Raw genomic sequence first — 26,307 nt, 5'->3', positions numbered from 1 at the left:
AACAGGTCCCGGAGCTGCTGATGACTCGATGGGTGCCCCAAACTTGCCCTATTTCTTTTTAGCTGGGTTCGGAGCTATAGATGAGTGTGGAGGGGGTGGGGGTGGGGTGGTTGCTCAGCCCGCGATTGAGTGAGAGCCCTTTATAGCCTGGAAATGTCTCGATTCCACGTACCTTCCACGCTGTGCCCTGTTGTGGGGTTCCTCCGTTCGTCTGGACTTGTTTTTATGTCCCCTTGAGGAGTTTTGTATGTTTCGGTCAGGAGAGGTTAAGAGCTGCTTCTTACTCTGCCGCCATCTTAACCCGGAACCCCCCCACACTCTTTTTTAAAAAATCAGAACATTGTCTCTTCTCCAGGTTTTCATTATTCTTTCCCACTCAGGGATAACCCCCATAAGTTTGGGAATTACATTCAATTCATTTCAACCCAATATTTATGAATTATTTATGAAGCAATTATTACTCAGGAGATACTGAGAATATAAAGGGAGGCAAACAAGTCTCTATACTCAAGAAGCTTGTATTCTTCTATGAGGATAAAATATATATGGAAAGTGACAGATTTCACTGATCAAAGAAATTTCCTCTATGAATTATAGTTTCATGGCTTCTCTATAATTTAGGAGTCTCTGGGAGATCAAGGAGAAAAAAGCAAAAGGACCTATTTGTATAAAATTATAGCAGCTCGTTTGTGGTGGCAAAGAATTGGAAACTAAGGAGATATCCATTAATTGTGGAATGGCAGTAAAAATTGTGGCATATGATTGTGATGGGATACCATTGTGAGAAATGATGAGCAAGATGGTTTTGGAAAAACCTGAGAAGACATATATGAACTAATGCAAAGTCAGCAGAACCAACAGAACATCATACATGGTATTAGCAATGCTGTCATTATGGCCAACAGTGAAAAATGTAGCTACTCTGATCAACACAATGATCCATGGCAATTCCAACAGATCCATGATAAAAAATATTATCTAGGGGGTAGCATAATAGCTAGAGCTCCAAGCCTGGAGTCAAATGAAACTGGGTTTGAATCTGGCCTCAAACATTTCCTGGCTCTGTGTCCCCTCAAGTCACTTAACTCTGTTGGCCTAGCATTTGCCTTTCTTTCTTAAAAGTTGTTACAAAAACACAAAGTAAGGCTTTTTTTTAATGCTATCCACTCCAAGAGAAAGAAGTAATGAATTCTCAATGCATATTGAAGCAAAATTTTTCCTTTTCTTGCTTAAAAAAAAACCCAGCACAGAGTTTGTACCCCAAAGAGATCATAGATAAACAGACTTGTACAAAAATATTTATAGCTGTGCTTTTTGTGGTGGCAAAAAAACTGGAAAACAAGGGTATGCCCTTCAATTGGGGAATGGCTGAACAAATTGTGGTATATGGTGGTGATGGAATACTATTGTGCTCAAAGGAATAACAAACTGGAGGAATTCCATGTGAACTGGAATGACCTCCAGGAATTGATGCAGAGCGAAAGGAGCAGAGCCAGAAGAACATTGTACACAGAGACTGATACACTGTGGTAAAATAGAATGTAATGGACTTCTGTACTGGCAGCAATGCAATGACCCAGGACAATTCTGAGGCATTTATGGAAAAGAACGCTACCCACATTCAGAGGAAGAACTGCAGGAGTGGAAACACAGAAGAAAAACAACTGCTTGAACACATGGGTTGATGCGGACATGATTGGGGATGTAGACACTAAACAACCACACCAATGCAACTATCAATAATATGTAAATAAATCTTGATTGATCACACATGTTAAAACCAGTGGAAATGCACTTTGGATGGGGGGGGCGAACGGGGGCGAAGGGGAAAGTAAAAACAATAATATGTAACCATGGAAAATTTTTCTAAAAAAATTGTATATTTAAATCTGAAAAAAAAACCCAGCACAGGTAATAGAGAAATATGTTTTGCATGATTTCATATATACAATGAGTATCATATTGTTAGTCTTCTTAATAGGTAAAGGGGTTAGAGGGAGGGAGAGAATTTCGAATTCAAAATTTAAGAAAATAAATGCAAAAAACTTTAAAAAAACCCAAACTTAGGAATTTTTTTTTATTTTTAAACCCTTAACTTCTGTGTATTGACTTATAGGTGGAAGATTGGTAAGGGTAGGCAATGGGGGTCAAGTGACTTGCCCAGGGTCACACAGCTGGGAAGTGTCTGAGGCCGGATTTGAACCTAGGACCTCCTGTCTCTAGGCCTGGCTCTCAATCCACTGAGCTACCCAGCTGCCCCTCCAAACTTAGGAATTTTTGAGATTTGCCTAAGAGCACACCAAAAAGTTAAGTGTCTTATTCACAGTCATATAGCTAATCTGTGTCAGAAGTAAGAATCTGAATTCAGATATTCCTGTCATGTTATTTCCCAGCTCTTTTGAATAGTCCTTTCCTTTGACCCCTCTCCTCTTCTGTAATATAACTAAATTGAGCCATTGTTTATTATGATTTTAAATGTTTCACAGCTAGGTGATAAAGTTGACAGGACTTTATGTTGAGAAGCTTCAGTTTCCTCATCTGTAAAATGGATATAAATATAATGTCTACCTTGAAGGGTGGTTGGGAAGACAAAAGGAAATAATATAAAGTAACAACTTAAGGCACTCTAAAAATATTGGCTCTTATTTTATTATTGTAGACGAAGCTAGCTGGAAAATAGGGTATATTAGAAGGAATTTTTTCCATTGACATTTTCAGGAATATACTTGCCTAAAAATATCATTATTATTTTGTAGATCTATGAATGAATTAGACCAAATTAAATCTCTTTTGACATGGCATATGTTTGGTTTATTCATAAAAAATTCTAGGTATATTAGAATTATTTAGAATACCAATATCAGATGATTCAGTTAAAATAGTTTCTCTTATAGAAACTATTTCATGTTATACCACTATTGTTTAATACTAAGTCCCTCCTTAAATTTTTAAGAACTCTCAAGATTAATAGCTATTAAAAAAACCCAACAGAATATTGGTTCAAACAAAATAGAGAAATTACTTACCAATAAAACCAAGCTTTGAGAATTCAAGTACAAGCCAATCAGAAGTTTGTGCAACTGCAAAATCCTTCATTGCCATAAAGTACTTTGGCTTGACTACAATATCATCTTCTAGCTGGAAAAAAATTAAAAGAAAAGCAGAACCCAAATGGCATTAGTCCTTCGTGACTTTTGATAAATAAATAAAATGAGCTTTAAGTCTGAAATGTAATCACCTGCTTTCACAGGACCAAGAAGAGATATAATCTGATGAAAGAATGTTATTAGTTTTACTTTCCCTGACCTAAGGGACTTTGAATTTATTTTCTGATAGTGAGAGAGGACAAATTAAATTGTTATCTCTCTCTCCCTCTCTCTTTCTTTTTTGGATCATTGTTTTGTTTTGCTATCCTTCCAGGAAAGATTTTTTCCTTACTTATTTTCATTCTCATCCTTATATTTCTTGCAATGGAGTACCATGCATAAAAGTACACTGATGAAGCATCCTGATATTATTTATGCTAGATATGACCACATGTCCAAGGTTCAATATGCTAGATATTTTTTATCTAGGTAAAGGGGTAATGGAACTGAACTGGGTAATTTCACTGTTTTTGCATCTAGGACAAACCTCATAAAACACCAAGTCAGTGTTTGGATTTCCATGACTGAAGCTTCTAGGGCAGAGAAGCAACTCTACTAACTGGTACAGAGGCAGAGTGAACTCACAAAGGGTAGAAAATGCAACAACGACATGTTATACTAGATAATGCATTAGATTTGAACTTAGGAAGAAATATCTCCAAATCTTGCCTCAGACACTTATACTGAGGCCCTAGGGAAATCACTTAACTTTTCTGAATCTTAGTTTCTCCAACTATAAAATGAGGAATTTTGATCTCTAGTATTGCTTCCAACTCTAAATCTATGTATAATATCACATGTATGTTAAATTGGATCAGTTATGTGACCAATAAGATGGAGGACTGGATACTGTCTCTCATCTTCACAACTTCTCAAACTTCACCAAAAAATGAATTATGCACCATAACAAAGCAACATTTGCTTCCTCCATGGAACAAGACTCTAAGATCCCCCGAAATAAAAATTAAAAATAAATTAAAAATAAAAATAAAATAATCCTCTAAGAATTAATGCCAACAAGCTCAATCAGTACTCCCTCTCTCATTTTACCACTCACAAGGCTGCACTAGCCAACTCAACCCATGGACTTACGAAAAAAAAAATGCAACTCATTCCTATTTCTTTCACTGTTATGGAGATTCAAGCTCCAAACTGTAGAAATTTTCCAGAATCCTGGGGAATAGCCAGAATCCCACCAGTGCTCTTTGCTAAAAAACATCTCTGCAAGAGAGTGTAGAAACACAGGGGATGGGGCAGGATATATGTCTGACCTTTACACAGAGCTCAATCCCACTTCCTACCCCCATTCCTCCTCCTCCTAAAGCCTCAGAGATCCAAACATTAATTGACAGAAAACAACCCCAGCTATAATAGCACCAGCTAGGCAGCACTATGAATTCTCAGACCAGGTAACTAAGAAAGAAACAGAATGAGATAGGACAATAGGAGACTATATGGAGTCATTTGTCATTCCACTAAGTCTAAAAGATATAGCCAGTGCTACTTATGTCCCCACTGAGGCAGAGACCTTGGCTGGGCCATTGTGAATTGCACGGTTTGGGAGGAGGCTGGGACACTTTGAAATCCCAACAGGGAAATCACATAAGAGGTAGAGTATCAGAAAGTGAGTAATAGGGGGAAAGATTGTAATTACTAAAGACCTTAGGAAGATGAAAACTAGAAAACATTAAGCAAACAACTGATAGAGATAACATTGTCAGGAGAAGAAAATATGGAGTCCAGATCTTATCAACAAGTCCAGGCACATATAAATACTGTAAAACAAAGGAAAATGACTCCATGCCTAATGAGACAGAGGATACTGGAACTTTAGGAAATCATGGAACCACAACATGGTGTTCCTAAGTGGTTTTAAAGAGAAATAAAATGTATGAGTACAAACTTTATGGCTTGCATAATAAAAAAAATTGAATCTGCAATGGCAAGTCTCACCAAAGAAATAAAAGAGAAGGCAGGAAAACTGATTAGGAATATAAATATAAGAATAGAAGGATAATCTAGAAGAAAAGAACACTAAAAGAAAATGTGTCCTTCATTCAAGCAAAATATTGATCTCAATGTCTATATGTGAAGTGACAACCCGAGGATAATAGGTCTTCCAGAAGAACATAAGGCAAAAAAACTGAATACCATAATGCAAGAAATAATACAAGAGAACTGCCCAGAACTCACAAACACAGAAAAAGAAATAGCAAGTGAAAGCATTCAAAGATTACCTCCAGAAAACAAAACACAACACAACACAAAAGGATGCAAATGGCAAAACATAGTGATTAAATTTAACAAGTCAATTCATAAACAACACATTTTTCAAGTGACCAGGAAAAATGGAAAGGAAAGGAAATTCTAATAACACAAGACTATTCTACACCCACCCACTAGAAAATACAAGAGGGAATTAAATAGTGTGCTCTGAAGAGCAATGGAGCTCAGAATGCAGCTACCAAGGACAGCAGCAAAAGTGTAACAACTGGGAGAACAATATGAAGGTGAAAGCCAAAGCTGAGTGGTAGTAATGGTGAAAAAGTATTATGTATAGAACCTCACAATAGTCTATAGGTGAGTCGATGGTTTTTTTGTGATTTGTTTTTTCTAACATCTTACAGATGAAGAAACAGCAGCCTTCTCCAGAAAGGGAAAATCTATTTGTCCACTCAGTACAACCAGGAATAACGACTGGCAGGACTGTGTTCAGATACAAAAAATTTCACAACTGAGAGCCAGTGAGCAAAAGTACTGATCTTCCTTCCAGCTCACAGCTGGTAACCATTTCCTCATTTATTCTCAACTCTGCTGAGCAAGCATTTGGTTTTAAAGGGAGAAAAAAGCTCTAGAAAAATTTTTCAAAGGACAGCCATTTCCTTTTTTTCCCTGGAGAATACTTTCATTTATAAAATGTTGTTTCTGTAATTTCTTTTCTTTTTTTAAAACCCTTGTCTATCTTAAAATCAATACTGTGCATCAGTTCTAAGGCTGAAGAGGGTTAAGGGCTAGGCAATGGGGGTTAAGTGACTTGCCCAGGGTCACATAGTTAGGAAGTGTTTGAGGTCAGATTTGAACCCAGGACCTCCCATCTCTTGGGCTGGCTCTCAATCCACTGAGCCCCCCAGCTGCCCTTGTTTCCTTAATTTCTGAGTAACATTTAACTTGTGACTCAATATTTATGTTAGAAGTATAATGTTCCCATACTTGCAACCTATTAGTCCAAACATTTATTTGGAGGTGTTTGGAGGAAAAGGAAAGTGTTAGCTCACAAATTTCTTTTTGTGGGTCCACTTTTTTAAAGCTCTAACAAGCCCATTGTGAACCTAGCACCATACTTCATGGTTCAGTTCAATGACATACTAATAGTCTCTAAGACAAACATTGTCGGCCTTTAGTATTCTATAGAAGTCAATTAATACAATTTGCTTATATCTGGCACAGGCTATTTATAACATCTCATTTTGAAAAACCAGCGTTTTGAATAGGATTTGCCCAACCAAGCTTACAACATGTAGAAAGTGGCAGAGGTAGAATTCAAACCTGGATTGGTTTGTTTTTTTAACTCTGAATTTCATAAACAAATAAATATTTTTGGCTAACCCCATGTCAAAAATATTGACTCGATGCGTACTAGTTCCAATGTACTTCATCAAAGCCCTTTGAGGGAAGGATGGTCTCTGCCTTCAGGGGGCTTCCAGCAAGATCTTAGCATTGGAAGGAAGCCAAGAAAGTCTCATGGACAGTCCATGGGGTCACAAACAGTAAGATGTGACTGTGCAACAAATAACATCATTATCTATATATCCTAATTCTATGCATGTTGTCCCCACTAAAAATGTAAGCTCCTGGGGGCAACTGGGTGACTCAATGGATTAAGGGGCAAGCCCAGGGATGAGAGGTCCTGAGTTCAAGTCTAGTCTCAGATACTTCATAGCTGTGTGACCCTGAGCAAGTCACTTAACCTCCATTGCCTAGCCCTTACCACTCTTCTACCATAGAACCAATACATAGTATTGATTCTAAGACAGAAGGTAAAGGTTTAAAAAAAAGAATGTAAGCTCCTCGAAGACAAAGACTCTTTTGCTTTTTCCTTTGTTTCCCCAGTTCCTTGCATTAGAATTGGCACATAGAGCTTAATAAATAGCTGTTGAACGTTGAATTTTCTTCTTCCACAAAATACCTGTGCTTAGACAAATAAAAATCAAGCCAGATTATCTTGGTATTCACTTACTTTTAAAAAATCCTTACAGGGGGCAGCTGGGTAGCTCAGTGGATTGAGAGCCAGGCCTAGAGATGGGAGGTCCTAGGTTCAAATCCGGCCTCAGACACTTCCTAGCTGTGTGACCCTGGGCAAGTCACTTGACCCCCATTGCCTACCCTTACCAGTCTTCTACCTATAAGTCAATACACAGAAGTTAAGGGTTTAAAATAAAAATAAATTAAAAAAAATCCTTACATTCCATCTTAGAATCAATACTATGTATTGGTTCCAAGACAGTAGAGTGGTAAAGGTTAGTCAATGAAGGTTAAGTGACTTGCCCAGGGTCACACAGCTAGGAAGTATCTGAAACCAGATTGAAATCCAGGATTTCCCATCTCTAGACCTCGCTTTCAATCCAATGAATGACCTAGCTGCCCCCTATATTCACTTATGTAAGTGGATTATGTTATGGACATAACTAAGTCCAATTTTGCTGTTTTTATTTTTTTATCTTATTTTTGCAGATATACTTGATTATTTCCAAATGAGACTTCCTCTGCCCTGGGAACCCATACATATAGCAAAAAATGTGGAAAGAAAAAAATTCAGAAAACCCAACCAATACATTCAACCATGTCTAAGTATACATAATACTCCACATTCTTCATCTCTATGTCACGTGTGAATAAGAATCTTCTGCAATCCAAACAATTGGTCATATTGCATTTGTTGTATCTGATTCCCTCTAATGTTACCTTATGTCTACTTTATAGATATACAAGAGGGGAAGAGGAAGGTCATGTTTTCTCACCTCTTCTTCCTAACCAAACTTGGTAATTGCATTTACCCAGTATAGAGAGTTTTAAAAAATTTATTTTAATTAATTAATTTTTTAAAAACTCTTACCTTTCATCTTGGAGTCAATACTGTGTATCAGCTCCAAGGCAGAAGAGTGGTAAGGGCTAGGCAATGGGGGTCAAGTGACTTGCCCAGGGTCACACAGCTGGGAAGTGTCTGAGGCCAGATTTGAACCTAGGACCTCCCTTCTCTAGGCCTGGTTCTCACTCCACTAAGCTATCCAGCTGCCCCTTAGAGTTTTTTTTTTAATAGGTATTTTAGATGATATTTCTTGGTTCTATTTCTCTCACTTCATATTAATTAATATATCTTCTACCGCTTCTATAAATTCATAGTATTTTCCATTTCTAATGGCACAGGCAATCCTATTCCACATTTTGGTCATCCTTCAATTGGATAGGCAACCTCCAGTTCTTTGCAATCACTGAAAGTGATGCTGTGTGATTCCCATTTCTTTTAAGAATTCTCAAGTGTCGGGAGCAGCTGGGTAGCTCAGTGGATTGAGAGACAGGCCTAGAGACGGGAGGTCCTAGTTTCAAATCTGGCCTCAGACACTTTCTAGCTGTGTGACCCTGGGCAAGTCACTTGACCCCCATTGCCTACCCTTACCCACTCTTCTGTCTAGGAGCCAATACACAGAAGTTAAGGGTTTAAAAAATAAAAAAGAATTCTCAAGTGTTTAAACAGCTTCACTGTTTATTCTATTATTTCAGTCAGTAATGACACAGAGTCACTAAAGTCCTGACTGTATATTATCCAGAAAGCTTGGAGGGAGCTCAAAGGCCATCTAGTCTGCATCCCCTTTTCATTTTATAGATAAGGAAAAGGAGTCTATGGAAATGAAGAGATTTCTTCAATGTCACCCAAGTAGTGAGCATCAGAAGTCACATTTGAGCCCATTCTTCTAATTCTAGGGCTCTTGATCTTGTAACACAACTTTTAATGACTTACTAGAACGTAGAGGTGGTTCTGGATCCTCAAAGGCTATGATACAAAGAAACACATTCTAGATCAGGGGTTCTGAACCTGGGGTTCACAAACACTCCCTTTCCCCTGAGAATGATTGCCACATGTTAAGGGACAGTGACTTGCCCACAGTATCTGCTTAGTATTCAACATGACCTACAGGATAGAGAGCTCCTCAGAAGCCAGGAAAGCCTGGGCTCTTGTTGCATTTCTACCAAGTGATGGGGCTCCCTAGGCAAATCTTAGCCTATAAATTATAGAGAAGTTATAATTGCATTGATTGAGGAAATTCCTTACCAGAAGTTTATGGCACCAGGGAAATCACAGTGAAATCACAGGTTCAGTCTCCTTAGCTAGTTGGGACACATTCTATTCCTGAGCCTGCACTAGAAACCACTTGAAGTTGATAAAGTGATCTAGAATACAAGCTGTTCACCCTTTCTTATATTATGGACCCTGTTAGCAGCCTGCTGAATCCTAGGGATCTCTCTCTTAGAATAATTTATCCATAAACATCTCCTTCTGAGAAGCCCATGGCTAGATTCCTGGGGGTCAGAGAAACTGGATGGGAAAACCATTACATATTTAATTTCAATATAATTGTCTTCTTTTGTAATCATATATATTTCATTTTTTACGTACTTAAAAACAGTATTCTATGGTTTTTCCCTTAACGTGTGACAAACATTCTGTCAATAAATTCTTGGGTTTTGTTAAATCCTTACGTTCCTTCTTCTAAGGCTTAACAGTGGTAAGGGCTAGGCAATGGGAGCTAAGTGACTTACCCAGGGTCACACAGCTAGGAAGTGTCCACCTAGCTGTCCCCTTAATAAATTCTCATTGACCTAACATGACTCTGCTAATGAAGGATGAAATAGAATGAAGATAGAATGCATAGTGAAAACTAACAAATTATAACAACAGAAAAGAATGGAGAGAACAAAGTAATGGAACTGTTGAAATCCTCAATCAGTAGTAAAATGGACTACTTCGTCAATGGTAATTAATGAAGAGCCCATTTGAAGCATCCTGCCTCTCAAATATGGATTTATAGACTAGAGCCAGGGGTCGGCAACGTATGGCTCTTGAGCCATATCTGGCTCTTTTGAGGGCCAGATATGGCTCTTTCTGCAGGAGCCATAAAGTCAATTTTTTTTCAGGCGCTGTTACAAGAGCGGCACTGTGAGCACTGTATGGCTCTCACAAAATTACATTTTAAAAAATGTGGCGTTTATGGCTCTCATGGCTAAAAAGGTTGCCGACCCCTATTCTAGGACAATAGTAATACCCTTGACATGTGCAGAAAAGGTGACTCCAGACCACTGCAATAAAGCAATGTTTTGCTTTATGAGTCAATATAAAAGCTATTTTATACTGTATTGTAATCTATTAAGCGTGCAATAGTATTACATCCAAAAAACCCAGTGTACGTTCCTTAATTAAAAAATATGCTATTGCTAAGAAATGCTAACCATCATCTGAGCCTTTAGGGAGTTGTAATCTTTTTGTTGGTGGAAGGTCTCATCTTGATGTTCATGGCTGCTGACTGAGTAGGGTGGTGATTGTTGAATGCTGGGGTGGCTGTGACCATTTCTTAAAATAAGACAACAACAAAATTTGCCACATTGATTGGCTTGTATTTACTCAAACACCTAAGAGGCCACTACAGGGTTATTAACTGGCCCAAATTCAATATTATTTTGTCTCAGCAAATAGAAAGAAAAGGAAGAAAAAGGAGAGGAAAAGGGAGAGAGTCAAGAACAGCTGGTAGGTGGAGCAGTCAGAACACACACAACATTTATGGATTAAGTTTGCTGTCTTATATGGCCTAGGTTCATGCTACCTCCAAACATTTGCATAGCATAAAGATCACTGATCACAGATCATCGTAACAGCTATACGACTACTAATAATGAACAAGTGTGAAATATTGTAAGCATTACCAAAATGTGACAGAGACACAAGATGTGAGCATGATGGTGGAAAAATGGCACCAATCAACTTACTTCATGCAGAATTGCCTATACAAATGTCAGAAACTTAACAAAATTGTGTTGACTGGCTAAATTGAATCTAACAGTTGTAAGGAGCCTGCCAGGCTCCCTAGTCTGGAAGCATCAAACACATGGCCGACACACCCTTGTTCAGCCAGAACTCAGACTAAAAAGTGATTGTGAAACCATGTGACAAAATTAATAAAAATACAATAAAATACAGATAATGTTATTGTGTAGCTTTCTAAGTGTGAGGCCTGACCAGTTTCCTTTTTATTTGAGTTTGGCACTATTGCTCTAGTCAATGATACTTGACCCTTTTTAATATCCATAATAGTCATCCTAGCTTCCACCTGAGAATTTCACCCCTACCCTAGTTGTGGGACCAGGGAAAATACCATGTTCCAAGGCAACCCATTTCCATGTTTGGGTAGTTCAAGTTCTTAACAAGTCTTTTTTTTTTCTTTCCACTGAAAAAAAAATATAGTCCCTTTGTAGCTCCCACAAAGAAAGTACTATTAGAAGAATTTGAACTTAGGTTTTCTTGGTTCTAAATCCAGCATTCTAATCCTGGAAGACATCATCAGACAACAAACACTTACAAAGTACCTACTGTGTTCCACGTACTTGGAAAGGATGAAAGCATAGCTATGGAGGGGCTAGGGAGGACTCTGTTTTCTCTCAAAGAGGTTCTTTAGTTCCTGGTCCAAGTATTGTCCAAGTCATATATATATATATATATATATATATATATATATATATATATATATATATACAACCCAGACCAAATCACTTGCCAGCTCCGGAAGGGGAAGGAAAGGGAGGGAGACAAGTTTGATCATATAACTGGAAAATTTATGGAGAAATTTATTACATGTAATTGAGGAAAAAAATTTAAATTAAAAACCAAGTAATTTCTAAGGATGAATCTCTTCCTACTGGAGGGTCCACTGGTGAGGAACGTTTGAAAAAGAAGACACTGAGGTTAGGAGGTCACGTGGTGACATATTGGGACAAGAAGCCTTTACCTATCCTTTTATGTCTCCTTAAGCCCCCATAGTTATGCATTCATTGCTTCAGCAGCACCTAGTATACTGCTCTGAAATGGGCATTCCTCAGTCACATTCCTCTCCACAAGGGACTTCAGCCTAGCTTAGGGATCCCAGAGGCAGGGACAGGTCATGACTATTTGGAAATGAAAGCTGACCTGCCTGGACCAAGGGATGATGGGGTGGGGGAGACTAAAGTCATGGACATTGTCATGTCATCCAATTAGAAAGGAAAGAGCAAACAGAGTATGTATCCCCTTGCTACAAGGACCCTAGAAGAGTGTTTGCTCTTAAGATCTTACCCAGGATTATGGAACAATGAAGTACTTGACAGGCGTGCAGCAGGGTAGGGGCAAGATAAATGATATCTCCCTCACCATCTAGTAGCTACAGAAAAAGGAAGCAAAGTTGGAGGAGGAGGAGCCTGGGATAGACTAGATAGATAGATAGATAGATAGATAGATAGATAGATAGATAGACAGACAGACAGACAGACAGACAGGGGGTTGTAGAGCTGGCTATATGGCATTTCTTTGGGGGAGATCCAAAGCTGGTCCTCAATAATGAGACTATTCAATCTGGGCAGTCAGGAGGCTGGTCCCCCAACTATGAGTTCAATCTAAGTTGCATGGGGGAAATCCTTGGATAAGTTAATCCATTAGACTTTTTTCCTTGCAAGTTATATGCTGACTCAATAACTGGAACACGCTGGAAAAGTTCCTAACTGGATTCTGCCCCTGTCTCAGGTCCTGAACCTATCTATGGAACTTTTCACCTAATGTGGCGGGTCCTGAAACATTCTGAAGAATTCCAAACACACGTCAATCATCCAGCAGAGGGCTCTCTGTCATTGCCAATGGTGCCATCCATTGTGGCAGAGGTCTCAAAAGTGAGAACCTACCAGAGCAACTTTAACTTGGTCATCCCAATTGGCTTGGGACTGAGAGATGTAGTGCAATTGACCCCCAACCATTCATTCTCCTTGGGTGCTAGCCAATTGCAATCAGAGACTGGCAGCTTCTACAAAGATACTGTGGTCAGAACTTTGTGGCCAGCTGGGTAGCTCAGTGGATTGAGAGTCAGGCCTAGAGACGGGAGGTCCTAGGTTCAAATCCGGCCTCAGACACTTCCCAGCTGTGTGACCCTGGGCAAGTCACTTGACCCCCATTGCCCACCCTTACCACTCTTTCACCATGGAGCCAATTACACAGAAGTTAAGGGTTTAAAAAAAAAAGGAAAAAAAAAGAACTTTGTGGCCATCCTACCATACGGTAAGAAGTGATATACTTCCCGGATATGTAGAAATTTGAAGATAGTATTCACTAAGGCCATGCCTAGAAGGCACTCCCTCTTCTCTGGCTCTTACAATCTTTGTTGTTCAGTGGTTTTTCAGTTGTGTCCAACTTTTTGTGACTCCATTTGAGTTTTCTTGGCAAAGATACTGGAGTGGCTTGCCATTGCCTTCTCCAGATCCTTATACAGATAAGGAAACTGAGGCAAAAAGAGTTAAGTGGGAAAAAAATCTTCTAAATTAATTAAATTTATTTTTTTAAAAAAGACTTTAGTCCAGGGCCACACAGCTGGTAGCTAAAGTCAAATTTGAACACAGTAAGAGGGATCCTCTTTTTGCTAGCATTCTATCCACTGCACCACGTAGCTGCCCTTAGAATCTCTAGCTTCCTTCAAGTCTTAGCCCATGTGTCACTTACTATGGAAAGTCCTTCCTACTGCCCTTGGTTGTCAGCATTCTTAATAATTTTGGTTTTGGATTAGACTGAATGAATTTGAAACTGGCTTATGAACTTATATAAACTGACAGAAGTGGAGCTGCTATAATTTAGAGGGTGCTAATGTTTTATGGATATGAAATGTAATGTTAGTCCTGTCTAACAATAAGACTCAGTTGGAGAGGAAAGAACAGACTGATGGCAAATTTTTCTAACAAGGGATCTTTGAAATGAAATCAGGAAAAAGCAGTCAATGAGTCAAGCTAGGGAAGCATATATAATGCTACCCAGGGGTTGGTGAGCTAAATTTGCATGCTCGGTTTACTATTATTTTCCTTTGTTAGTAGAAGGACCCAAGAGCAAGGATGAGAGCAGTTCAAATTGCTTGAAAGCAATTTGCTCCTAATCTCACTCATGAAAAGTGGGCTACAGGGTGTAGCAATCCAGGTACACATTAATCTGGATATTATTTTAAGAGTGCTCAAAAATGACTCTTGTATTGCTTATGATTGAGTTCTGTAACCTTGAGTTGAATTAATCCTCAACCTAGCCAAATTCCTAGCCCTTCCCCTAAGGCTACACTCTGCAAGACTGGTCAGTTTATCTCAGGCTCCTTATTTTTCCCAAAACAAGCATTTGTATCAAGACCTTAGGCCATATGGATTCCTGATCTAGAAGTTAGCTCTATCTAATGTTTTAGATTACAACAGTTTGTATCTCCTGATGATTACATATGTATCAGACCACTTGGCTCTCCCCTTCCCCCCATATACCAATAAAAGTAGCTACAGGACATTTGACAAAGAAGCTCTTAACCATCAGAGCCTCAGAGTCTGTCTACCTTATGCCAAAACTTTCTATGTCTGCGTGTCTTTATTCTCACCTTATGTTCTCTTTCTACTAGTTTTTAACCTGCTACCCATGTTCACTCAGTCCTTGGTTCCCGTTTCTGAGTGTCCAACCCACCAGGAATCTTCGTGGAGTCGGTGGACGACTTCCCATGGAAACCAAAAAACCCAAACAAATCCTATAAAAGCTTTTCCCTGGTCAGGGGATCTAAATGAGTTCAAGTTCTTTTTAGAAAGATGAACAGACAGCAGTATATGGGAAAGATTGGTGATGATAGATTAGGGCCAGCCAGACTATAAAAAACTCACTTTTTAGGATTATGTTTCTAGACATAAGAAAACAACATGATTTAATGGACTAAACTTTGGCCTAGTGAATAAAGTAACCCCCCCCCCCAAAGTAAAAGAAAAAGGTACATGTTCAAGGCCCTGTAGTTAATGGACAATTCTTAGCTAAGTGAACTGTCCTGGCCTACTTAGATTTCTGCTGATCTTCTGCACCTGTCCTATCAGATTAAGACACAGCAAGTAAGAGGATAAAATAGCATGTGCTTTCACTTCTTGGAGCAGATTGGATTAGACTGTCAAGTTTTCTTGCTGGGGGCTTTGGATTTGATCATCCAATGTACATAATTCTACTCAACTCCATCTCCTGGCTCTGACTTTCCACCCCATTCTTGGACTGTTCTCCCTCTTTACCTTCACCTCTTAAGAGTCCCTAGTTTACTTCAAGAACACCTTTTAAAATTATTTTTAATATAATTTTTTAAAACCCTTACCTTCTGTCTTAGAATTAATACTATGTGTTGGTTTCAAAGCAGAAGAGCTAGGCAATGGGGGTTAAGGGACTTGCCCAAGGTCACACAGCTAGGAAGTGTCCAAGACCAGATTTGAACCCAGGACCTCTTGTCTCTAGGCCTGGCTCTCCATACATTGAGTCACTCAGATGCTCCCCAAAAGCACCTTCTACAGGAAACCTTTCTTGATTCTATCAACAGCAAGTTCCCTCTTATCTAAGATTACAATGTAATCTGCTCTGCACATGTCCTGTCTATATATGCATGTGCACACACATGTGGTCCCACACACCTATTGTCTCTCCCATGAGAATGCCAGCTCCCTAAGTGCAGCGATTTTTCTGGGGCTGCTAGGTTAGTGGTTTGACAGCCACGCTTAGAGATGGGAGATCCTGGGTTCAAATCTGGTCTCAGACACTTCCTAGCTATGTGACCTTGGGCAAGTCACTTAACTCCTATTGCCTTGTCTTGGAACAAATATCCTTTCTAAAATGGAAGGTCAAAAAAAAATTTTTTTAAGAGCAGGGATTTTTTTCCTAGTAATAATGTCAAACAGAATAGGATCCCATAGCACATCACTATGACCCTACCTTCCATGCTGACATTAATCCATTCCAACTATTCATTGATATTCCCTGGGTCTAGAGACCCAGGGTTCCAAGCCAGGTTGCTTTTAAGAAATTGCACAGTGCCCTCAATAATACTAAAGTACTTAGAGAGTCCCATTTTTTGAATAGTTGTATTCTCCCAAAAGCACTCTCTTGGTATGAATGATGGAATATCACAAGTGGCAGAGTATTAAAATTAAATATAATGGGAAAGCTAGATGGCTCAGTGGTTTGCCATTTCCTTCTCCCATGTGTTCTCATTTTGCAGATGAGAAACTGGGGCAAATAGAGGCTAAGTGACATACTCAGGATCACACAGTAAATATCTGAGATCAAATTGAACTCAGATCTTCCTGACTCCAAGCTTGGTGTTCTATTCACTGTACCATCTATCTACCCTTTTGCAGGGTAGATAGGGTAAATAAAATAAAAAAAATTTTTTAAGATTAAGGAGACCAAAAGAACAGCTAGTTCTTTTCTAGAATATGACAAGTCTCAAAATCCGAGAGCTAGACATCCTCAATGGAGGCCAAGTCTAGAGAAAATTTATAAAGAAACTAAAATTCACCTTCCTTGCCCATCCAACTCCCTTATGGCAATCTGTAATCCTTGGCCATTATACACAACTAAGGCCTAGGTGTCAGCATTCCTTTTATCCTTCTGGCTGCTCGTGCTCCATACTGCTTCTAGTTACCCCACCCAGTCTGCCATCTTGGTCTCAGCTCTAGAACAGGAATTCTTAACCTATTTTGTGTCACAGACCCCTCTGCCAGTCTGTTTAAGCGTATGAACCCACAAGAGTGGGTTTTTTATTTTTTAATTTCATAAATCAAGGAAATAATTATTTTCAGCCAGAAAATTTCAGCCAGTTAATGAAAATGAAGATGTAATATTTTTCCCCAGTGAAGAGCTTAAAATATATTCCAAAGACCCTTTAAGAGTACAGGGACCACAGTTTAAAGAATCTTGCTCTAAAATATCTCCTTTTTTCCACAAAAATTTAAAAATTAGTGGAAATTCAAATTGGTGCCCTATTTTTGGAGAATAATCAGTCTTGTTCAGGTAAGCGGTGCAATAAAAATGATAAAATAATCTCACAACTTCAGTCAATCATCCCATTATTGGTGGGAATACTATCCCTGGGTTATGGAAAAGGAAAAGGACTACCTTTTCTTCATAGTATTTTTAGTTTTTACTTAGCTTTTCCTCTTTCACATTATTTTAGGTGGCTTATTATTTAGTACATTTCAATTCAGCAGTTGTCATAATACTTATGTATATTAGTGAAAGCTTACCAATTAGTTTTTTGCTACCTAATACACTGCATCATTGGATCATCCAGCAGAGGTTGTGCTATATGGAAATACCTATAAAAATGCATTAGTAATAGCACTGCATCTTCAGTCATTATGTACTTATGTAGGGTGTTCCAAAAGTCTTGGTCAAATCTTAAAATCTAACAATTAAGGCTACTATTAAATCATTTTGAGTTAAAAAACATGGTGAAGTTTACCAAAAAGGGGTTGCAAGGCTATCATTCCTTTTCTGGCCCAACTGGTTTCCTTGACAAGTGAGTCATGCTTCGAGTTTTCTCCACGGAGCCACCTCCAAATGTGTCAAATGAGGTAATGAAATAATATTTGTAGTATGAGCACTTAGCACAATGCCTGGAATATAATAGGCTTTATATAAATCTTTATTCCCTTCTCTTTTTCTCAAATCCAGGTACAGGGCTATTTCACTCCAGATCCCCACCCAGCATTGGGTGAAAAATTTAAAAGCCTTAGGTTCTGGTCCCTTTCCTGACACTATATCTTCTACATGACCTTAGGCAAGTCATATTTTGCATAACGAAAGAGTTGGGCTAAAGGATGGTTTCTAAAAAAGAACTTAGATGAGATTTCTTGGTGGAATGATTATTTTTTAAGAAAACAATTAATTGTAAGTCATCCACTAAAATATCAAAACAGCTCATGTTATAAGGGGATTAATCTTGTAGGGTGGCAAAGTGGTTGTAATAAGGGAATAGGCTAGAGGTAATAGGGAAATTAAGCCAGAGGTAAGGTTGAAATAGGGGATAAGGCAGGTAAGGGACTAAAGGTAGTGTGAATAGGGGATGAGGTTCTGTGGATAGGGTTTGTGGATCCCTAAGGCAGTAAATGATAAATTGAGGTGGTAGGAAAATTAAGGGAATGACTGAGTTTAGGGAATATAAACACAGAGGTATAAAGAATTGCAAGGAAGAGGATGAGGTATTCTGGGCAGGCTGCTGTAGTCAGGGGACACAGACTGGGACTCAGGTTTGAGACAGAGACACTGAAGGGAAACAGGCTGAACCCTTCAAGTAGGAAGGGCACTTCTACAGACAAAGGTTGGGGCCAGCCAAGAATGGCTTGAAACTGACTTAGAGGACTTTCTAGTCAGTTTCTCAGGTTCACAAAGGAAGAGTTCAGAGGAAGTATTGAGATTGTACTTCCTCCAAAATGGACACCTCCAATTCCCTTCACGACCCAGAGACAATATTATTCCTTTCTCCCCTTCTCCCTCTCTTTATCAATCAACTAATGAACTAGCCAAAGGTTTGATTAAGTGACAAACAGGGTTTGTTGAGTTTTAGGGTTGATTGGAAGGGATGGAGGGATACAAGGTAACTCTAACAGCCGCCTAGAGAAAGCTTCAGGTGGGGGAGGGAGACAGGAATGTGAGACTGAGAAGGACTTGCCTTAACTCAGCCCAGAGAGGTTTTTTTTTTTTTTTTTTTTTTTTTTTTTTGTAGCCTAAAGGGTTAGGAAAGTTGGATACAATGATTCAAAGATAATTTGTAACAAGGGTAAGCCCTATTTGACTACGAGGAAATTAAATCTATCAAGTTTGAAAGCTACCACACAGATCCACCCTCCTTTCAAAATTCACAGGAATTCAGGAAAGGGAAAATGATGATTGGGAATAGGGAGGTTAGGGAGATCCAAAGGAAATAGTTAAGCTAACAAATTTTAAGAGAAAACTGCATAATATAGGCCAGGTTTTCAGTCCAAAGAATAGAGTCCCCAGGGTCAACTGTCTAACCTCAGGATTCCAAACCCTTTTCAACTGTCAGAAACTCTACAGTTAGGCTTTGCAGGGCTAATATGCACCCTTTTGCACTACACTTATTCTATATATGTGTATAGAATCCTTTGCAATGGTATTTGTTTTAATTGGATTTTTACTTGTAGTATTTTGCATATTGGACAAATTCTACAGTATGATATTAGCAAGGTCATTAAGTACCAATGTAAACTTGCCACATTAACTGAGATTCAAACATATAAGTTCACATCTTTAGAGGAAAAAAATTTTTTTGATGTTTTGATGGTCCATTAAGCCATATAACATCAAAAAAGCCTTGTAAGCGGGGGGCAGCTGGGTAGCTCAGTGGATAGAGAGCCAAGCCTAGAGCTGGGAGGTCCTAGGTTCAAATCCGGCCTCAGACACTTCCCAGCTGTGTGACCCTGGGCAAGTCACTTGACCCCCATTGCCCACCCTTACCACTCTTCCACCAAGGAACCAATACACAGAAGTTAAGGGTTAAAAAAAGTAAATAAAGTTGTAACTGACTTTATAAAAAAAAAAGCCTTGTAAGTACTTTTGTGTGATTTTGCTGTAAGCCATGATCAGAAAAATTCTTCAACTAATGGTTCCGTGATTCAATCAGCTAGAATATTGAGCCTAGAGTCAGGCAGACCTGAGTTCAAATTTAGCTGCAGACACTAACTGTGTGACTCTAGGCAAGTCATTTACCCTCTCTTTGCAGTTTCCTTATCTGTAAAATGGTTAATACCTACCTTCTATGTTTGTGAGTACAAAATGAAGAAATTCTTATAAAATGTTTTGCAAGTGTGATGTAATTGCTAACTATTATTATGACTTATTATTATAAACCGGTATGAACTGATTCTATAAACCAATATGAATGTGAAGTACAGTTGACAGGCTGGTACTAGGACACAGGTGAGATTTTGAGCAGAATGGAGACCAGTAAAAATCATATCATTCAGGTCAGAAAAATTATTCTGCAAAATTTTTTTCCATTACTGACTATTTTCTCCACTAGTGATGTATCATTTCCTTTTAGCTTTGCTTTTCCCAGTGTACTTCATTGGTACTACAAGGGAATGGGACAGAGCCCAAAGTCTGGAAATGCAGAAGCAAAACAGGACTTCAGGATTATAGGGCAGTAGGTCTGTTTGGGAACTAAGACAACTCCCTCAGCTGCAGCCACAATTTCTTCCCAAACTCCAGTGGGGTGGTGGGATGTTGGGAAGGTAAAAACTTCTATTAGTGTAGAAGATTCCTACTTTCTGGCCATAGCTCTCTTTCCTCTCAGGGTAAGGAGGTACCACAGAAGTAAGGGAAAAGCCCTCATTGCTGCATGGTTTTGCCCCTAGACCTAACTTTTCTTTCTTAAAATTTTTTTAAATTATTTTTTTAATTCCAAATTTTACAAAACCAAACCAAACATTTCTATATAGAAAGAAAAAGATTGTGCATGAATGAAATGCAAATCTCTTATATGTTTAGCTTATTTTCTTCATATCTACATAATAAATGCTATCCACAAGTGTCCCAGCCCTTCTCCACCCTCCCCACATTACAGAAGGTATCATCTGAGAGACTGACATTTTCATACATATTAAGACTTTCATGTTTTCACCTTTCAGTTCACTGTGTGAAGGTAGACCTAACCTGTCAAAGAAAGAGATAGCAGCACATTTGAAGATACAGTGTGGGATAAACATAGGTTTAACTTCTAGTTATGCTTTCTTGCCTGTGAACTTGACCAAGAAATCTAATCTCTCCTCATATGCAACACTACATTCATCTAGTCTATGCTTTTTCACAGGCTGCCTCCGGAGTTGGGACTCTTCTCCCTCCTTGTCTCCCAACTCAAGGCTCCCCTGGTTTACTTCAAAAGTCAGGCAAAATGCTATCTTTTGCAGGAGGCCTTTCCTGGTCCTCCTCAATGCTAGTGCTTTCCTTCTGAGACTATCTTCCATTAACACTGTGTTTACTTATATTTATTGATTTACTTATTTTCCCCTCCTTCCCCATTTCCTAAGTAGAATATTAGCTCCCTAAGAGCAGAGAAAATGATTTTCCGTTTCTTTATATTCCTAGGGTTTAATACAGTACTAAACACATAATGTGTGTGAAGTATATGTATATTCTAAAATATTTAAATAACTGAGCGATGCTTCATTTAGACTCATTTCCTTTAAAGAGCTAAGAAAAAGACTAATTTTTTAAAATATTTCCCTTTCATTTTGTGTGAATGACATAGGAAAAAACCCTCCTCCACACTCAATTTTCACCTAATTAACCCTGGATTTTCTGATCCTTAATATTTTATATATCTGTCTATTACCAATTTGCTCAATTACTTTTGATACATGCTTATTTGAATATCTGTCCTGAGAAGCTTAAAATCTTCTCTTGAGCTAATTGAGCTGAGTTAGGGATCATTCTTATTGGTATCCTCTTTTATCAAATGAAATGAGTAATTGCAGCAAATAAGAACACATTTATTCAATCCATGACAGAGTTATGCATAAATCATGGGCTAAAATAACAGCTTATCCTAATAAGACTGAACTGATGACAAATTTCAAAAGAGGGTCCTAAAAATGGCTGTTACATTTCACACTTTCATTCTGGTTCCCCTGTGCATTCAGAGAAAGCACTTAACTGAAATTGAGTCTCTCTCAAAGATGTTTTCAGCTTTGGAAAAGCACAATTAGTTGAGGATGAAAGGAGAGCTAAATGTAAATGGATTTAAGGAAAAATTGTAAAAGCAAAAAGCACTGGGGTTAGGTCCCTACTTTTATGGTAGCTTCTTCCTACCCACCTGGAAACATTTCCTAGAGTTCTTAATAAATGCTTTCTGATTGACTGCCTGGGGGCTTGAGTAGAGTTGAATAACAAGCTAAGCCATAATATGAAGATATTATGGTATTGTAGCTCATACAGCCCTAGACAGAGAAGGAGGAAGATGGCTGTAGTGTAAAAAGAACTTCACAACTATTCCTACTACCAATCACAACAAAGTGTCTCAAAAGGACAAAAATCAAAATCAGATGAAGAAAGGGGCACTGCCAAGGGGTGCAGACTTGAAGGTAGGCAGGGTTTGGGCATTTCCACGCTATAAAGAGATAAAATTACACCTACCAAAGCATGAGATGATCGCCCCCCCCCCATCCCTCTAACTACCATGCCAGAGTTAGAGAGAAGGCCAGGGAAATCTCTAAATTCTTGGGAGCTGGCTGAGGGCACAATAGTCTTACCCCTGAGGACAGTACAAAGCCTTGGCAGCAAGATTTGGGACCTGTGAAGGGTGGGAGTAGAGATAGCGCAGAGATGGGCTGCCCACAGTAGATGCAGCAGAAACGTGAAAAATAGCCTCAGGGCAAAAACCACTTTGTAGCTCACTACCTGCCCTCCTCCCTCAGACTTCTGGCTCAAAAGTGAAGATAAAACTAACACAGCAATGGCCACCAACAACCAAGAGCTATAATCCAAAAGTACCAAAAAAAGTAAGATACAACAGAGAAAGCCTCTGACATTGGATAACTTCTATAGAGAAAAGAAGCAGAGTACAGAGGTGACAGCAAAGACTGACAAACAAGCAAACACTTCCAAACATTAAAAAAAATGGAAATTGGTCACAAGCTCCTGAGGAACCCAAATTGGAGCTTAAGAACCACGTAAGGAAGATGGAGGAGGGGGCAGCTGAGTAGCTCAGTGGTTTGAGAGCCAGGCCTAGAAACAGGAGGTCCTAGGTTCAAATCTGGCCTCAGACACTTCTCAGCTGTGTGACCCTGGGCAAGTCACTTGACCCCCATTGCCTACCCTTACCACTCTTCTGCCTTGGAGCCAATACACAGTATTGACTCCAAGACAGAAGGTAAGGGTTTAAAAAAAAAAGAAAGAAAGATGGAGGAACAATGGGAAGAAAAGTGGGAGAAAGAAATGCAAGTAATTAAAAAGGAAAATAACAGTTTAAAGGACAGAATCTCTTGGAAAAGTGTCACTTGGAAAAAGAAGCACAGAAATCACATGAAATAACAAGCAAATTAGAGACCAGAATGCCATGAAAAGCACGTAAGACCAAACTGAAAAGGAAAATCAAAAGATCATACCTGAAAACCAGACTTTAAAGACTAGAATTGGGCAAGTAGAAGCTAATGATCTCACAAGACAGCAAGAATTAATAAAGCAAAGTCAAAAGAATGAAAAAATAGAAGTAAATATGAAATATCTCATTGAGAAGATGATCGACCTGGAAAACATGTCCAGGGGAGACAATTTGAGAATCATTAGTCTACTTGAAAACCTAGAAAAAAAGCAAAGACTTGAAATCATATTATGAGAAATGATCCAAAACAATTTCCCTGATTTTCTTGAATAAGAGGGCAAAATAGACATTGAAAGAGTCCATAGATCACCCTCTACATTAAATCCTCAAAAGAGAACCCCAAGAAATGTAATTGCCAAATTCAAGAGCTTCCAAGCCAAGGAGAAAATATTGCAAGAAGTCAGAAAGAGACATTTCAGATATCAAAGAGCCCCAGGCGGGATTACACTGGATCTGGCAGCTAAAGTACTGCAAGGCTTGGAATATGCTACTCAGAAAGGCAGGAGAACTGGGTCTACAACCAAGGATCACTTACCCATCAAAACTGACTATGTATTTTCAGGGCATTGTATGGCCATTGTTATATTTAAAGGAGGTCACTAACTCTATTTGATGTATAGTAAGTTGAAGTACAGAGAGATGATAAGATGGTACTTCTCCTTTATAACAGTTGCCCAGGCAGGATCCTTCAGGTCAAAGTGGTTTATCCCTTCAGGACCCACCTGGGGTTAATTGATATTATTAAATTGGGCTCTTCAGCTGGGATAACATTGTAATCTGACTACGTTGGCTCCCTTCCCAAAATAAGCTTTTGAAACCAATTTAGGAAGGTACTTTAAACTTTATATATATTTGATAAGAAGGATAAGGGTAAAGGATTGAGGTATTAGGAGACCGTACTTAAATTGCTACTAATGAAACTCTAACTGTTGGCAATGAAGAATCAAATGATAGCTTCCCTCTGGTCCAGCCTGGCCAGGGCTAAACCAGAGTAGGTAAACTGCTGGGAAATCTTTAGCTTCTTCTTCTTCAGATCTTAAGCCTTAACAGTTGAGATATAACCACCCTTTCCACCCTCTTCTTCGTCTCCTGCCCACTTCCTGGATCCCTCCCGGGCCCTAGGAAGCCTAGATAGCTAGATGATGAAACGCCTAATATCTAGGGCAGTAGAACAGAGATGGTGGTCAAGTACAAAGTTGATAATGGTATGAGAAGCACAGGAAGAGCTTTGCAGAGTAGTGTTTGCAACTCTCTCTCTCCAAGACCAGGATCCACACCCATCTCTAGCCTCAGGACAGGTAAAAAAAACCCAGAACCTCTGCCAGGGTTCTCAACTGCCCTCTCTCCTGAGTCCTGCATGCCTCTCTGGGAACATTCTATCCAACTGACTTATCTGTCAATCAAAGGTGAACTTCAAGCTCCCAGAGATTCAATATAACACCATTTAACAAAATAGAAGATTTCCAAGTATTTGTAAAAAAAAGACCAAAACTAAATGGAAAAATTTGATGTCCAAATAGCAAGCACAAAAGAAACATGAAAAGGTAAACAAGAAAGAGGGGAAAACAATGTAAGGGCTGCAGTAAGGTCAAACTGTTTATATTCCTATATGGAAAAATGATATCTGTAACTCTCAAAAACTGTTTTCACTATCATAGTAGTTAGAAGAATTATTCATAGGTAGAAGTTGGAGTACTAAGTGGTTTAAGATGATCTGTAAAAAAGGGGGAGGAATAGAAGATGGCATCAAGAGAAACTTGAAGGAAGAAGAAAAAATAGGATAAATTATACCACATAAAGAGGTGAATGGGAGGGAGGGGGAAGCATACTATTATAAGAAGGAGAGGAAGAGCGTGCTAAAAGCTAATACTTAAACCTTACTCTCAGTGGAATCAGTTCTGAGAGGGAATAGCATCTAGATCAAGGATGGCAAACCTTTGACACATATGTCAGTACTGACATGTGTAGTCATTTTCGATGACATGTAGCATCAAACAGAGAAGTATGGGGCTGTATGACAAGGATGAAACATATGCTGTAGTGTAGTGCAGACACTCTGTACACTATAGATGACAATTCTACTTATATTAATTTACCTATTTTGGTTTATTAAATGCAGTTATATATTACAATTATACATTTTTGTTATTTAAACTATAAATATCATGAAATTATGGTGTTTTTTTTCTCGAAGTGACATACCACCCAAGTTATGCTCAGTTTTTTTGGCAAATTTTGACATACCAAGCTCAAAAGGTTGCCCATCACTAATCTAGATCCACTGGTGTATCGAATTCTATCTTATCCTACAGGGAAATTGAGAGGGGAAAACCAAGGGGTGGGGAGTACCAAAATGGAGGGAAAGAGAGAGTGGGAGGGAACTTAATAGACCCTTAAGAAAAATAAGAGGGGAATAAGAAGGGAGGCGGTGGGAAGGGAAGTAAAATAAGGGTGGAGATTAGGAGGACTGATTAAAAGCAAAACACTGGTGTAGAAGTAAATAGTGCAAGAAGAAGGGTCTAGGAGAGAAAATCAAAATGATGGGAAATACATAGGTGGTAATCATAACTCTGATTGTGAATGGGATGAACTCGCCCATAAAACAGAAGCAAATAGCAAAGTGGATTAGAAACCCAAATCCTACCATATGTTGTCTACAAGAAACACACATGAGGCAGGAGTCGCAATCGTGATATCTGACAAAACCAAAGTAAAAATAGTTCTGATTAAAAGAGATAGGGAAGGTAATTACACCCTGATAAAAGGCAATATAGATAATGAAGAAATAGCAGTACTCAACCACATGGTATAGCATCCAGATTTTTAAAGCAGAAACTGTTAGAGCTTAAAGAGGGAGTAGATAGTAAAACTATACTAGTGGGAGACCTGAACCTTCCTCTATCAAATCTAGATAAATCAAACCAAAAAATAAATAA

At 38.7% G+C, this 26,307-nt stretch overlaps 1 protein-coding gene across 1 annotated transcript in view; it reads right to left on the bottom strand.

Moving 5' to 3' along the window:
* MGAT4D (MGAT4 family member D) overlaps positions 1–26,307 on the bottom strand; it is a 142,716-nt gene that overhangs the window by 41,738 nt on the left and 74,671 nt on the right. The window contains exon 7 of the mRNA XM_044681705.1: positions 3,027–3,138. Coding sequence (XP_044537640.1) covers positions 3,027–3,138 — 112 coding nt within the window. The remainder of the gene's footprint in view (positions 1–3,026; positions 3,139–26,307) is intronic.

Source organism: Gracilinanus agilis, chromosome 6, assembly GCF_016433145.1.
Source record: "Gracilinanus agilis isolate LMUSP501 chromosome 6, AgileGrace, whole genome shotgun sequence".
Lineage (NCBI taxonomy): Eukaryota > Metazoa > Chordata > Mammalia > Didelphimorphia > Didelphidae > Gracilinanus > Gracilinanus agilis.
Note: the sequence above shows the minus strand (reverse complement) of the source record. Positions and strands in the feature narration are given on the sequence as shown.